The sequence below is a fragment of the Erythrolamprus reginae genome, chromosome 9 (assembly GCF_031021105.1).
Source record: "Erythrolamprus reginae isolate rEryReg1 chromosome 9, rEryReg1.hap1, whole genome shotgun sequence".
Classification (NCBI taxonomy): Eukaryota; Metazoa; Chordata; class Lepidosauria; order Squamata; family Dipsadidae; genus Erythrolamprus; species Erythrolamprus reginae.
Window position 1 is genome coordinate 13,949,955 of NC_091958.1, and position 14,837 is coordinate 13,964,791.

Below are 14,837 nucleotides of genomic sequence, written 5' to 3' on the forward strand. Positions count from 1 at the left end.
CATACATACTGACATACCATGCATTAAATTTTATAAGCCTAGGGGGAGGGAAAGTATCAATTCCCCCATGCCTGATGACAGAGGTGGGTTTTAAGGAGCTTACGAAAGGCTAGGAGGGTGGGGGCAACTCTGATATCCGGGGGGAGTTGGTTCCAAAGGGTCGGGGCCGCCACAGAGAAGGCTCTTCCCCTGGGTCCCGCCAAACGACATTGTTTAGTTGACGGGACCCGGAGAAGGCCAACTCTGTGGGACCTAACTGGTCGCTGGGATTCGTGCGGCAGAAGGCGGTCCCGGAGATATTCTGGTCCGATGCCATGAAGGGCTTTATAGGTCATAACCAACACTTTGAATTGTGACCGGAAACTGATCGGCAACCAATGCAGACTGCGGAGTGTTGGTGTAATCATGGGCGTATTTAGGAGCGCCCATGAAAGCTCTCGCAGCTGCATTCTGCACGATCTGGTTTCCGAACATTTTTCATAGTGCTTTACAGCACTCGCTGGGCAATTTATAGCCTATTGTCCCCAACAATCCTGATCCCCATTTTACCGACCTGGGAAAGGATGGAAGTCTGAATCAATCATCTCTGGGACTGCCTTCTGCCGCACGAATCCCAGCGACCGGTTAGGTCCCACAGAGTTGGCCTTCTTCGGGTCCCATCGACTAAACAATGTCGTCTGGCGGGACCCAGGGGAAGAGCCTTCTCTGTGGTGGCTCCGACCCTCTGGAACCAGCTCCCCCCAGAGATTAGGATTGCCCCCACCCTCCTTGCCTTTTAGAAACTCCTTAAAACCCACCTTTGCCGTCAGGCATGTGGGAATTGAAACATCTCCCCCTTGCCCATATAGTTTTTTTGTATGATTCTATTGTGTGCTTGTTTTTTATATATTGGGGTTCTTTTGGATTTTTTAACTTAAAACTGTAATTTAGATTGCAAAATATTAGATTTGTTACTATGTTTTGTTTACCATTGTTGTGAGCCGCCCCGAGTCTACGGAGAGGGGCGGCATATAAATCCAATAAATCTAATCTAATCTAATCTTGAGCGCCATAAGGATCGAATTCTAGGTTGCGGGCAGAGTTAGCCTGCATGCAACATTGCCTTCTACCATTGCAGCGCCAATGGTTTTATTTTGTCTTAGACATATTTTTTTTTGATTTCTCAAATACTTTTCCTAGATTATTTAGTACAATTTAAACCGCTCCAAACTAGACTGCAGATTGCAGAGTCAGCCTATTGCTCCCAACACTCTGGGTGCTCATTTTACCGGCACATGGTGCCTTGTGGTGAGTGTGATGCAGGTTGTTGCAGTTAAACAGTGTCTGGTGGGTGTTCTGTTTTGCGATAAATTCCAATCTCTGAAAATCACTTCTTTATTAACAAAACTTACTCTTTATTCAAACTCAAACATACATGAATGAAAATGCAGGGTTAAAAGTAGCATAGGAGCAGATTCTATCTCATTTAGAGCCAGCTTTGATCAAGGGCCGGGAAGAGCACCAAACTCAGTCTTTATCTGTATTCCTTAGATCAGTGATTTTCAACCTTTTTTGAGCCGCGGCACGTTTTTTACATTTTAAAATCCTGGGGCACACCACCAACCAAAATGACACCCTAAGACACTCTCCTCTCTTTTTCCATCTGTCTCCTCCCCACCCTTGCATGTGTATACACACACTCTTGAACCATTTCCAAAAACAGGTGAGGGCTGGGGTTATTTTCTCTTATTCTTTGGGTGCTTTTTATCATATGCTTTAAATCAAGAGTCACTTCTCCCTCTTTTGTTTCTCTCTCTTTCCTCTCATTCTGTCTCAATAATTTTCTCATTTCTTTTTTCCTCCCCTTTTTGCTCATTTCTCTCTCCCTTCCTCTCCTTTTCTCTCTCTCTCGCTTTCTTTCTCTCTCTCTCTTGCTTTCTGTTTCTCTCTTTCTTTCTCTCTCTCTCTCACTCTATCTCTCTCTCTCAGCAAAAAGTTGCGACCGTAACCTGAGCCTCCTTCTTCGCGGCACACCTGACCATGTTACACTGGTTGAAAAACACTGCCTTAGATAACACCCATTCATTTACTTAAAACATATGCATTAGCTTACCGAAAACTTTCCCCAGCACAGCGCCTAGCAAAGATTGTCTTTTTGAGGCAGAAATCATGGTTTTAAAACTTCATTCAAGCACACACACCGTTTCTCGTCTTTTCCATAGAACAGCGTTGAGGCTCCACGCCCCATTTCCCACAACCCCATTCCTTTATATTGCCTGGAAGTGACATCACACCTCAAAGAGCTGAGGCTGTGAGTTAATACCTTTTACTCTGGATCTCCTCTCTTCCTTCTGGCCATTCTTCTATAGTGAGGATTTATCCAATTGTTTTCCACTAACATGTCTTCCTCACTGTCTGACTGGGACCACTCCCCCCAATGTCACATCAGCCCCCTCAGGCTCCCTCCAGGCACTTTCTGTCATACTCTTGCTCTCAGCTTCCTCTGGCAGCCCCGCTGGCCCAGGGTACCCAGAGGGGCCTGGTTCATCCTCCTCAGAATCAGAGATGACCTGAGGTGGACTAGGACCACTCACAACAATTAGGAGGTGCATATTCTCCTTCCTTGCCATGGATTAATAGAAAGCAGGATGATTAAAATGATTATGGTGGAAGAACCCTAACCCTAACCCAACAGGCTTTTAACGATGTATGCCTTCTGCTAGAAGTAATGAAAATGAAGACACATCCAAATTTTAATTGTAGGGTCATGCTTTATGTCAATCGCTCCATTGGCTTAAGATTAATGTCAATATTAACCTTGATTCTTATCTGACACCGTAAGTCATCCAAAGATTGGAACTCACATTGCCAATGGCTGGCAATAGCACTCCTGACTTTCAACTCACTTAACGACTGTCTGGCTTAAGCAATGGAAATGCTGGGCTCAATTTTGGTCATAAGTCAAGGACTATCCCAAGAGAACAAAAAGTATCCCCTCAATAGACAACACACACAAGATCTCATTGCTTCATCATACTGGGTTATCATAAAGAAAAAAAAAATAGATTGCACAATCTTTGAAAATAGAGGCTTTAGATCAGGGGTCTCCAACTTTGATAATTTAAGACTTGTGGACTTCAACTTCCAGAATTCTGGAAGAGCTTTGCTGGCTGAGGAACTCTGGGAGTTGAAGTCCACAAGTCTTAAAGTTGCCAAGGTTGGAGACCCCCTGCTTTAGATGTACATTCGGATGGCAGTTTCACTGGGGAAGTGAAGATTGCCTTCATCCTATTTCAGATGATGGATTAATGCAAAATATCTCACTACAAAACATGTAGACAAGCGATGGTGAACCTTTTTTCCCTTAGGTGCCAAAAGAGCAAGTGTGCGCACTATCGAGCATGCACGAGTGCCCACACCCATAATTCAATGCCTGGGGAGGGCAGAAACAACTTCCCCCACCCCTCAGAGGCCCTCTGGGGACTGGAAACACTCCGTTTCCCAACTTCTGGTGGGCTCAGTAGGCTTGTGTTTCGCCCTCCCCAAGCTCCAAAGGCTCCCCTGGAGCTGTGGGGGAGGGTTAAAAATGGCCTCCCCCATCCCTCCAGAGGCTCTCTAGAAGCCAAAAACACCCTCCCAGAGCCTCTGTGTGAGCCAAAAATCAGCTGGTCAGCACACACATGCACATTGGAGCTGAGCAAGGGCAATGGCTCGCGTGCCAGTAGATTTGGCTCCATGTGCCACCTGTGACACCCGTGCCATAGGTCAGTGATTTTCAACCTTTTTTGAGCCGCGGCACATTTTTTTACATTTACAAAATCCTTGGGCACACCACCAACAAAATGACACAAAATGACACCCTAAGACCCTCTCCTCTTTTTCCATCCGTCTCCTCCCACCCGTGTGTGTGTGTGTGTGTGTGTACACACTCTTGAACCATTTCCAAAAACAGGTGAGGGCTGGGGGTTTTCCTCTCTCTCTTATTCTTTGGTTGCTTTTTATCATATGCTTTAAATCAAGTCACTTCTCTCTCTTTTGTTTCTCTCTCTTTCCTCTCATTCTGTCTCAATCATTTTCTCATTTCTCTTTTTTTCCTCCCCTTTTTGCTCATTTCTCTCTCTCCCTCCTTTTCTCTCTCTCTCTCTCTTTCTTTCTTTCTCTTTCTTTCTTTCTCTCTCTTGCTTTCTTTCTCTTTTCTTTCTCTTTCTTTCTCTCTCTTTTCTTTCTCTCTTGCTTTCTGTCTTTCTTTCTCTTTTCTTTCTCTCTTGCTTTCTCTCTCTTGCTTTCTTTCTCTCTTTTCTTTCTCTCTTGCTTTCTCTCTCTTGCTTTCTTTCTCTCTTGCTTTCTCTCTCTCTTTTCTCTCTTGCTTTCTCTCTCTCTCTTTCTCTCTTTCTTTCTCTCTCTCATCAAAAAGTTGCGAGACCGGAACCTGAGCTTCCTTCTTTGCGGCACACCTGACCATGTCTCGCGCCACACTAGTGTGCCACGGCACACTGGTTGAAAAACACTGCCATAGGTTCACCATCACTGACAATGACCGTATGTCTCTACAATCAATCAGCCACAACTGAGGATACAGACATGAACTAACACATGCACACATTTGAACATACAGAAGTGTCCAGGGAATTTTATCCAAGGTCAGTGAGGACATAACCTAGCTCACGCACCACTGGCTGGCAACAGGACTTTCAAAACTCTGGTTTAGCAATGGGAACGCTGAGCTCAATTGTGGTCATGTTTGAGGACTTCCCGCATAGAATAAAAGTTCTTCCCTCAATAGACAACACCCACAAGTACCAGAATGGAGGAGAAGCGAGTGAGACAGGACACAGAGCAAGTGCACAGAGATGCATATTTTAATAAAAATAATTCTGTCAAAATACAACAGACTGTGGGTTTCTATATTTCCAGTACAATTTCTTTTTTTTCTTTTTTTTTGTCAGTTAAAATGTCCTCCTTTGGGAAGGTTTTCATGCTAGAGTTGGGTTTAACTGAACTCACAAATACTAAGCAGAAACTGATCCAAATGTGCGCAGCTTGGAAGGAGATCCGTCAAAGTCCTCAATAAAAGGAAAATGAAACGTGAGATTTATGGAACCCGGATGGAACCCACATTCTGCTCGGCCCGTTTATTTGATAGGATACTTTTTTTAAAAAACACAAATCCTTACAGTTGGTATAGTAATAAAATCATTGAAACGAAAAGGGTCTGAGATGCCATGCGAGAGCTGGTACCCGAGTTTGTAAGAAGCAAGAGGAAGAAAAAAATAACAGATAATTCTTTATGTTTCTTTTCTTTTCTCAGTGCCAGGTCCAAAATTTAATCTAATTATACCTGCCAGCAATCAATCAATTTTTCTTTCTTTCTTTCTTTCTTTCTTTCTTTCTTTCTTTCTTTCTTTCTTTCTCTTTCTAGTTCAAGATGAGCAGATAGCATCCAAATCTTAAAGCTCCAGCCCAAATTTGAAGCAACCCCCCCCCCCCAAACCCTCAGGTCCAAAGATTTGAACATACTTGTTGGTAGTGACCCTTAATGTTCTTCTACGCCCGTTGTACTTCTCAATTTTTTCCAAAACGAGTTCTCGAAATAACACTGGTATATGAGTCAATTCGATTAAGGGGATTTGGCACTTTTATTCGGTTACAGGATGCGTAAGACCATAATGGGGGTAAACAAAGCACCAACTCTTGTTGGTGTGTTGCTGCTCCTTGTTGAAAAAACAATGATTGACATCAAGATAGCCAGTTTGACTCATTGGTAGGTGACATTCCGGTTCTAAAACATTCTAAATTACAGCCAAGCATTCCTGCAGCTGGTTGCAAAAATTTACTTGGAAGAAAAACGAGATAGTTCTTTGGACAAGGACAGCTTACCGAGGGGTGTGTGTGTGTGTATGAAATTCCTCACAATCAACAATCCTTCCCATTCTAATGTCTTCCAGAGATGGACTACAATAAGCCATTGCTTTCAGAGTTGTGAAAGCGTAATTGCAGATTATTCCACTGCTGTAGTAGAGTCATCAATCTTGCATTTGGGATTTTTCCAATGACCACTTTACAGGTACCGCGACCTGCGATGTATAGTCTAAAGTATGATCAACATGTCAGATGATCAGAAAATGAGTTGCTATGCCTTAGTTACTCATTGCTCTGATTAATGGTTGATAAAAAACCTGGAATCAGACGGATTGTTCGCAAAAGTTTTCTGACAGAATGAGAAAATCAGTCAGAAAATATTTCTTCTCTTTGAATTTATCGATGTGAAATCTTTTCATAAAAACTGTTTTTTAAAAAGGAAATATATCCTAAGCTATGTGATAGATACCTCATTGTCACCTGGCAGAACCTAACGATTTATGTCAAAATTGAGTCTAAATATAAACTGAGGCTTTCAGGCAAGACATTCCTCCACCCCTTTTGCTGATCTAAGAACTCAAAAGGTTCTGTACACATTTGTGCCCTTAAAAATGGTGAAAGGCTTTAACCAGAAACACAATTTTAAATGTTCTTCCCTTCAAAGATTCCACAGGATTTCAAACCATCCTTTTCCATATGTACTGTGGACTTTTTAGGGCAATTGCAATCCTTGTCTTGGAGCACATTCCAAGACTCATAAATCTCTGAATCAGGCTTAGCGCAATGCTTCCTGAATTACATTTCACCTGCCATAGCTAGAGGACAGTGGCATCAAAATGTTGCATCATCAAATGCAGATTGTCTTTGATCAGGAAAAGCTCGGCTTGGTCTTTTACAAATTTGTCACCACCGCCACACTACCAACTAGAGATGGCAACTTGTCTGAGAAGATATTTTACAGTGCAAAAACTGCCACGCAAACAGTTGACTTTTAAGCAAAGGATGGCAAAGAAGCCACAGACAGGAAAGGGGGGAAAAGGGAAAAGAAAAAGAAAATAAAAAGTAAAGAAAGAAAAGGGGGGGAAAAGAAACAACTTTGAAAAAGGGATGAGATGGAAACCAGAGAAAACAAAACAGGAAATAAATCTGCTCCCAAAAATAAGCGAGAGATTGGTTTCTTGAAGCTCATCTTAAAACAGTGAAGATTAAAAATGGGAATTCAAACACTGGAAACTCCTAGGAAGCCTAAAAACAAAAGCAGCAGGTCAGATAAAGAGAACTGGTGGTGTTGCTGATACAAACTTTTGCCACGTAAAATTTTTCAAAAGTTGGATGGTGGACAAATCATTTTGCTTTTAAGACAGCGTTGTCAATTACTGGATGATATCGTAATTGTATGGCTTGGCATCCACTAGCCTTACAAGTCCTTAAAAGGAATCAGGCCAAGTAAAATCCAATGGCAGCCAATGTACAACATTTGTGATCATCCAAGCAAAAGGAAGGATGGATAGATGTTTCCACTTGTCAACATTTCATTTCGATCTAATCAGCCAGCACCAAAATTATGCAAATGGAAATGGAACCAGAGACTGGAACTGTGTTTTTTTTCTGTAGAGGCAATTCTTTGAAGTGCCCGTTTTTCTTTCAGCATCTTGCACTAAAACTCAGTCTTGATCTGCCAAGGAGACAGTAATGTACGGTCTTTGGAATTTGGGAAGTCTTACCTAAAAAAACCTGAAAGCAAATGTTGGTCTGCTGGGCATCCCGAAGGACTCTCGGCAGAAATCAAAGGAAGTCGCACCTTATTATTTCTCCAGGCTTCACTGACCTGGTGATGCCTGCATAACATTCCAAATAGCTGCATTTGTATGCATAGGGGTTTTTTCATTACAGCTACAAGACCCTCAATATCACCACCCCAATGTTTTTTTTAATGCTACTATAAATTAAAATTCCCTACCCCCAATGGAAGCATTTTCTTCATCACATCAGAAAAACCTCTCTTTCGTGTTATTTTCTCCAAATGCTCAGTTTTAATTAAAATTCCTTGTCTAACGAACTTAGATTTTCTTTAAAAATTATTTCCAATTGAAAACATTTTAAAAGCTAGGCAAAATGTTGAAACAGAACGGGAAGCCAATAATTATGTTTCAAATGTTAACAAGTTTTTAAGAACCGCAGGATTCCTCTGTTGTACATTGTTATAATTTCACTTGTGTAGATTAAGTTGGAATGCAGTTTCAAACCTGTTATTCTAGCAGTATTTGGTAAAGATTCTCCCTATATATAAGTTTGGAAAATGATTTCCAAATTTTGGCTTCTCTTTTTGTTTTATAAAAGATATATTCCTCGGAATAAAACAGCACTTTCTTTTTTAAAAAAAAGAATAAAATATTTCCTTACACCCTCTTTTTGTTTTTTAAAAATAATTTTTATTAAGCCTTACACCCCCTTCTCAATTGGGGGGGTAAGCAGGATAAAAACAAGGGTGTTGTCCTATTGTCCTATTAGTATAATATCAAAGTCATGGAGGCAATGTAACACTGAAATTAAAAAGTTGGCTTCACAAACTCAAACACTGTGTGTGTGTGTGTGTGTGTGTGTGTGTGTGTGTGTGTGTGTGTGTGTGTGCGGGCGGAGGGGAGGGATAATTCTTGTCATTTTGACGAGTCATCTTTTCCTGGTTCACAACTGACATGGAGACATCTATCCACTTTATAAGGGACGATCTTAGGAAGAAACCTCTAGATTTAAAAAAGAAAGAAAGAAAATGTTTGACCAATCCATAGCTCCCATTTTTCACTTGTGCAGCTGTTTGGGTACCAGGATAAGGAAGTAGGCAAGACTTCTTCTCTTTCCTCTTTGTGGCCAGTCTTAAGAGTTAGATGTGAGTTGCCTAGATGTGACCGAGGAGAAGTCCCCTTGCAAAAGCCTAGGATTGGTGGCCTTGATGGAAGGAGAGGGAACCTATATACCACCAGAAATTGCCAAGCTCCCAATAATATCAGCATGGGCAATAATCAGCAGTTTAGGAAGTTGCAGGTCAGCAACACATTGCCACAGTGATGCCCTAATGTCTTGACTTCCGTTAAGAGAGGTTCCTGGGGACAAACCTCAGGTCACCCCAGTTCTCTTTCCAAGCATCGCAGGATATCCTATTAAAGGGACAGTCGGAAACAGATCATCTTATTGTTCCCCAATCTCAGCCTTTCCCGATTCGTTCCCAGGGTTTCTCAGGGCTGTGTGTCGTAGGCACAGAAGAAAAAGAAGGTGATAGGACTCTTGTTTGGATAGCATGGCTAATATTCCAACAAGCACATTCAGCCTCTCGGTTTTGATGAGGACCAGCAACAGTGAAACAATACTGTCCAAGCGACACGCGTGCCAGTTAAGTTTCTCCGAAGGTTAAAAATAAAAGTTTTTTTAAAAAAACCCAAAAGCAAAACCAAGGCCATCACCAACTCAAGATACACTTTTTTTTTTTATATCTCTAAATGAATCAGAAACCAGCTCAGCACAAACTCTTCGGGTATAAATACTGGTGGCTCAGTCAAGAGAAATAAAATAATCATAATAAAATAAAGGTAAAATCCTAAAGTCAGAAGGCGCTACATCAGAAGGGACCAATGAGAAGGCCAAGTGCTGTGGGGCAGAGCAGGAGGCGGCCGTGATGGGAGGGCAGGGGGGGGCGGGTTGGGGGGGGGCCCTGCGAGCAGTTTCCAGGGCGAGCAACGAAGGCGCGTCAAGGGTCCTCTCCTCCTCCTCCTCCTCCTCCTCCTCCCCTCCCACCTCAGTCAACACTGTGTCCTTCTGCTGGGCGGCGGGCGGGAGGGTAGGCGCAGGAGAGAAACCGCAAGGCAGGAAGAGGTGAAAAGGGCAGCAACTGGAGGGGTCACTCTGCCTCACTCAGTGGCTAGTGCAAATAGTCGTCCACTCTGGCGAAGGAGCAGGAGCCCAGGCCCACGCGGGCCATGAGTCGCAAGCACTCCGAGGCCTGGCCCAGGGCGAGCAGCAGGGGGGGCTGCTTTGGCAGGTTCTGAGACTCTGGAGAGAGAAAAAGAGAGGCAACAAGGGACACGTCACCCGAAGAGGCTATCGGAGGGGGGCAGCATACAAATCTAATTAATAATAATAACAATAACAATAATAATAATAATAACAACAACAACAACAACAATAACAACAACAACAACAATAATAATAATAATATATTTCATTCATTCATTCATTCATTCATTCATTCATTCGATTTCTATGCCGCCCTTCTCCTGAGACTCAGGGCGACTTACAAGAACTAATATACACATGATAGAAATCTACACTGCTCAAAAAAATAAAGGGAACACTTAAGCAACACAATATAACTCCCAAGTAAATCAAACTTCTGTGAAATCAAACTGTCCACTTAGGAAGCAACACTGATTGACAATCAATTTCACATACGGTTGTGCACATTCAACTTTGTACAGAACAAAGTATTCAATGAGAATATTTCATTCATTCAGATCTCGGATGTGTTCTTTGAGTGTTCCCTTTATTTTTCTGAGCGGTGTATATAAAATTACACATAAAAATACCCATGGTTAAAAAAACCAACCAAACAGATTAAGAAATCATGCATCAGACATTCATTCATTCATTCATTCGATTTCTATGTCACCCTTCTCCTTAGACTCAGGGCGGCTTACAACAAATAATATACATGTGATAGAAATCTATAAAAAAATGAGTTAAAAATACCCATGGTTAAGAAAACCAAACAGATTCAGATATCATGTATCAAACATTCATTCATTGGGCTGGGAAAGATATTAAAATTTCAATGGCCCTAGGCAAAGATGGGTCTTTACATTTTTACAAAAGGTAGGGAGAGTGGGGGGCAGTACTGATCTCTGGGGGGAGCTCATCCATAGGGCTGGGGGCTGCCACAGAGAAGGGATTGGGCGGCATAGAAGTCAAATAAATTAAATTAAATTCTCTCCCCTCCCTTTTTTCCCTTTCTCTTTCTGGTTTATATGCATCTATGCGCCCTCTCCAGCAATTTGCCCAGCCCTGCAAAAATGCAGCAGAATTCCTGCCATCTCAATGCAACAAGAGGTGCAACAAGCGGAGTTACAATCGGCTCCTGTCATCTCCTTACCCAAAATAGCGCTATTGAGTGCAGCACACACAGGCTCCCTCTGGATTGGGTCCAGCTGCTGACCGACTGGACAGCTCCAAGGGTCAGAGTAGGCTAACAAGCTGAATGCATCCTGAAAGAGTAATGAAGAGATCTTAGCAGAGCAGCAAAAACTAATTGGTCCCAGTGGATCCTGTTCTGCAGGTGCCCTCCAGACTCCAATTCCCATGATTTCAAGATCAGTTGGATACAGTGCCCTGCCCCAGTGAAGGCGAACCCTTTTTTCCTTGGGTGCCGAAAGAGTGTGTGCGAATGCTATTGCGCACCCATAATTCAATGCTCGGGGAGGGAAAAAACAGCTTCCCCCACCCATCGAGGCCCTCTGGAGGCCAGAAAAGGCCTGTTTCCCAACTTCTAGTGGGCCCAGTAGTCCCGAGTCTCCAAAGGCTTTCCTGGAACCAGGGGAGGGTAAAAACGCCCACACCCATTCCCCTAGAACAGAGGTCTTCAAACTTAGCAACTTTAAGACTTGTGGACTTCAACTCCCAGAATTCTCCAGCCAGCATAGCTGGGAGTTGAAGTCCACAAGTGTTAAAGTTGCCAAGTTTGAAGACCTCTGCCCTGGAGGCTCTCTAGAAGCGAAAAACGCCCTCCCAGAGCCTCTGTGCGAGCCAAAAATCAACTGGCCGGCACACACATGCACGTTGGAGCTGAGCTACAGTAACGGCTCGCGGGCCAGCAGATATGGCTCCGCGTGCCACCTGTGGCACCTGTGCCATAGGTTCGCCAGCACTACCCTTCCCTATCTTGAAGTCATGAGGTTATCTAAGAATGCAGCAGAGAACCACAAAGAGCTAGTAAGGGCATGCCGAGAACTCTATTCGTACCCTGGCCATTTTTTCAAGCCAGTTGAGTATTATTTCAAATATTTTTATCATTTATAAGGTAGGTTGTATTTCAATTGGGGAAGGTTAGGGTAATTTCTGATCACAGCAACTCAACTACAATTTTTCCCCTTTCAATAATATGGAACAATGATGCAATAGCTCCCTCTACTGACCAGTGAAAGTATTTCCCCCCCCACAGATGGAAAATAATACAGAGGGGGAATGATCACCAGAATTGGGAGGTGTGTGTCAAAGGCCAATTCTGTTTTGTTAGTAGGGAGGTGGTTTAAAATGATTTTTGCCAAGGACAATGATGGTTTCCTAAACTCTGAATCACTTGGGACAAAATTTTATTCCCTCCATAAATTCTTGCTGAACATACTAATAAAGGAACATAAAAGACTAATGCTGATCATGTTATCCACCGTATTTTTCTGAATATAAGACATACATTTTTCCTCCCTAAAAGAGGCTGATCATTTGGGTGTGTCTTATACTTGAATGTAACTCCCCCCCCGCCCCCCCCAGCCCTAACTAGCTGCTAATGATCTTCCCAGCTCTTATCTTGCAGGCTCTTTCATTGTTACTCTCTGCAAAGAGTTTTTTCTAAGCCCTAAGTATTTGCAGGTTTTTTTTCCATTGGTCTAATTTGCTCCAAATGTTTCTTTCCAGCTCTTAGAAGGGGCTAACAATATTCCCAGCTCTTATTCATTTGCAAGCTCTTTCATTGTTACGCTCTGCAAAGAATGTTTTCCAAAACCTGACTCTGTAGGGTTTTTTTTTCATTGCTTACTTGCTCCAAATGTTTCTTTCCAGTCCTAACCAGGTGCTAACAATGTTCCCAGCTCTTACTGGCTTGCAAGCTCTTTCATTGTTTCTCTCTGTGAAGAATGTTCTCCAAGTCCTAAGACTTTGCAGGGTGTTTTTCCCATTGGTATAACTTGCTCCAAATGTTTCTTTCCAGCCCTTAGCAGAGGCTAACGATGATCCCAGCTCTTACTCACTTGCAAGCTCTTTCATTGTTACTCTCTGCAAAGAATGTTTTCCAAAACCTGACTTTGTAGGGGGGGTTTTCATTGCTTACTTGCTCCAAATGTTTCTTTCCAGTCCTAACCAGGTGCTAACAATGTTCCCAGCTCTTACTGGCTTGCAAGCCCTTTCATTGTTACTCTCTCTGAATAAAGTTTTTTTAAAGCCCTAACCAGGGGATAAAACAATGTGCTGAAGTTGACCAGACTAAGGACACTAGCCAGATGAATATCTGGTGAGCAGATTCTTTTCCCTATCTCCATCTCCCCCCCAAAAGAAACCCCCTAAGGTGCGTCTTATACGATAAATACGATAGCTGGGTAATGAAATGTCTGCAAGAAAACAACCAAACTTCCAAAAAACTTTTCTTACTGTCTTCCTGGTTTCATCTTTTTGAACAAATCATGCCCAAAAAAACCCTTAACACTGTTCATAGACGGGCGCATTAAGGAGCCAATCTAGGGAAGAACTCAAGTCAAGACGTGTATACCTGTAACATTTTTTTGTGGGTTGAGTTCTTGCCGTAGTCTCTGCATAGCTGCTCACTGAGGATCTGGAGCTCCCGCCCGAACTGGATCATCCGCTCCGTGGCAGCGTGGTTCCCTCCACAGAGTTGCCTCTGAGGGCAGCCGTCTTCTGGAGAGGGAAACCGGATGAACGGATCAGCCACCTGTGCGGCATCGAAGCATCTGCCTTCTTCAGACTTACCGAGCCATCCACCCACCCCAAAATATTAGCCCCCATATAAGTCCCTGGGTATCGAAGTCCTAACTGGAAGAACATTTAACTTTTAAAAAATCTTTTAAAAGATTAACTCTTAACTCTTTTTTTTCCCAGCACCAAATCCATGAATACTGAATAACACATGGTTAAAATATGAAAAGTTAAAGTCTATGCTAGATCAGGGGTAGGCAAAGTTGGCTCTTCTATGACTTGTGGACTCCAACTCCCAGGATTCCTGAGCCAATCATGCTAGCTCAGGAATTCTGGGAGTTGAAGTCCACGTGTCATAGAAGAGCCAACTTTGCCTACCTCTGTGCTAGATCATATATTGGCGGGGGGGGGGGGGAGCTTGGTAAGCAAGCTTGACTACTGCAATGCACTCTACATGGGGCTACCCTTGAAGAGCATTCGGAGACTTCAGCTAGTGCAAAATGCAGCGGCGCGTGCAATTACGGGTGTACCCAGGTACGCCCGCATTACTCCATCTTTACACGAGCTGCATTGGTTGCCTAGTAGGTCTCCGAATGCAATTCAAGGTGTTGGTTATAACCTTTAAAGCCCTAAATGGCTCAGGACCAGATTATTTACGGGACCCCCTCCTTCCTCATTCCTTGCTACGGCCAGTAAGGGCCCACAGAATTGGCCTTCTCTGGGTCCTGTCCGCCAAAAATGTCAGTTATCGGGACCTCGGGGAAGAGCCTTTTCTGTGGTGGCTCCGACCCCGTGGAATCAACTGCCCCCAGAGATCCACACTATCTCCTCCCTACCAGTTTTCCGGAAACCCTCCACGCCCGCCAGACCTACCCATGCTGGAATCATCAGTCTGCAGAATCTCTTCGTGCTTGTAAGTGCCATTCATTATTCGGGTGGCTGAATTCTCCAGGATTCCATTGGGATAGTGCTCTGCCTCCATCTCCATTTCACTGTCACTTGAATGAAGATGATGGAAGGAGAGAAAGGGAAGAAGAAAGAAAGAAACATCAAGAGAGGAAAAGGCATGTCCTCAACATCGGCAGATAGATCCAGGGAAGCACAGACAGATTCAATTCAGAATATTTCATTCATTTCATTTATTGGATTTATATGCCGCCCCTCTCCGAAAACTCGGGGCGGCTAACAACAGTCATGAACAATATACAGTAAAAATCCAATACTAAAAACTAACTTAAAACCCCTTAATATATAAAACCAGCATACGTACAAACATACCATACATATAGTTGTATCAGCCTAGGGGGAGA

The 14,837-nt window shown here is 43.2% G+C and overlaps 1 protein-coding gene across 1 annotated transcript in view; it reads right to left on the reverse strand.

Moving 5' to 3' along the window:
• Positions 1-4,817: 4,817 nt before the first annotated feature.
• Positions 4,818-14,837, reverse strand: part of RANBP10 (RAN binding protein 10) — a 62,780-nt gene continuing 52,760 nt past the window's right edge. Inside the window, 4 exon segments of the mRNA XM_070760394.1 lie at positions 4,818-9,882; positions 10,979-11,090; positions 13,364-13,509; positions 14,401-14,525. Of these exon segments, the coding sequence (XP_070616495.1) occupies positions 9,752-9,882; positions 10,979-11,090; positions 13,364-13,509; positions 14,401-14,525 (514 nt within the window). The 3' untranslated portion in view covers positions 4,818-9,751.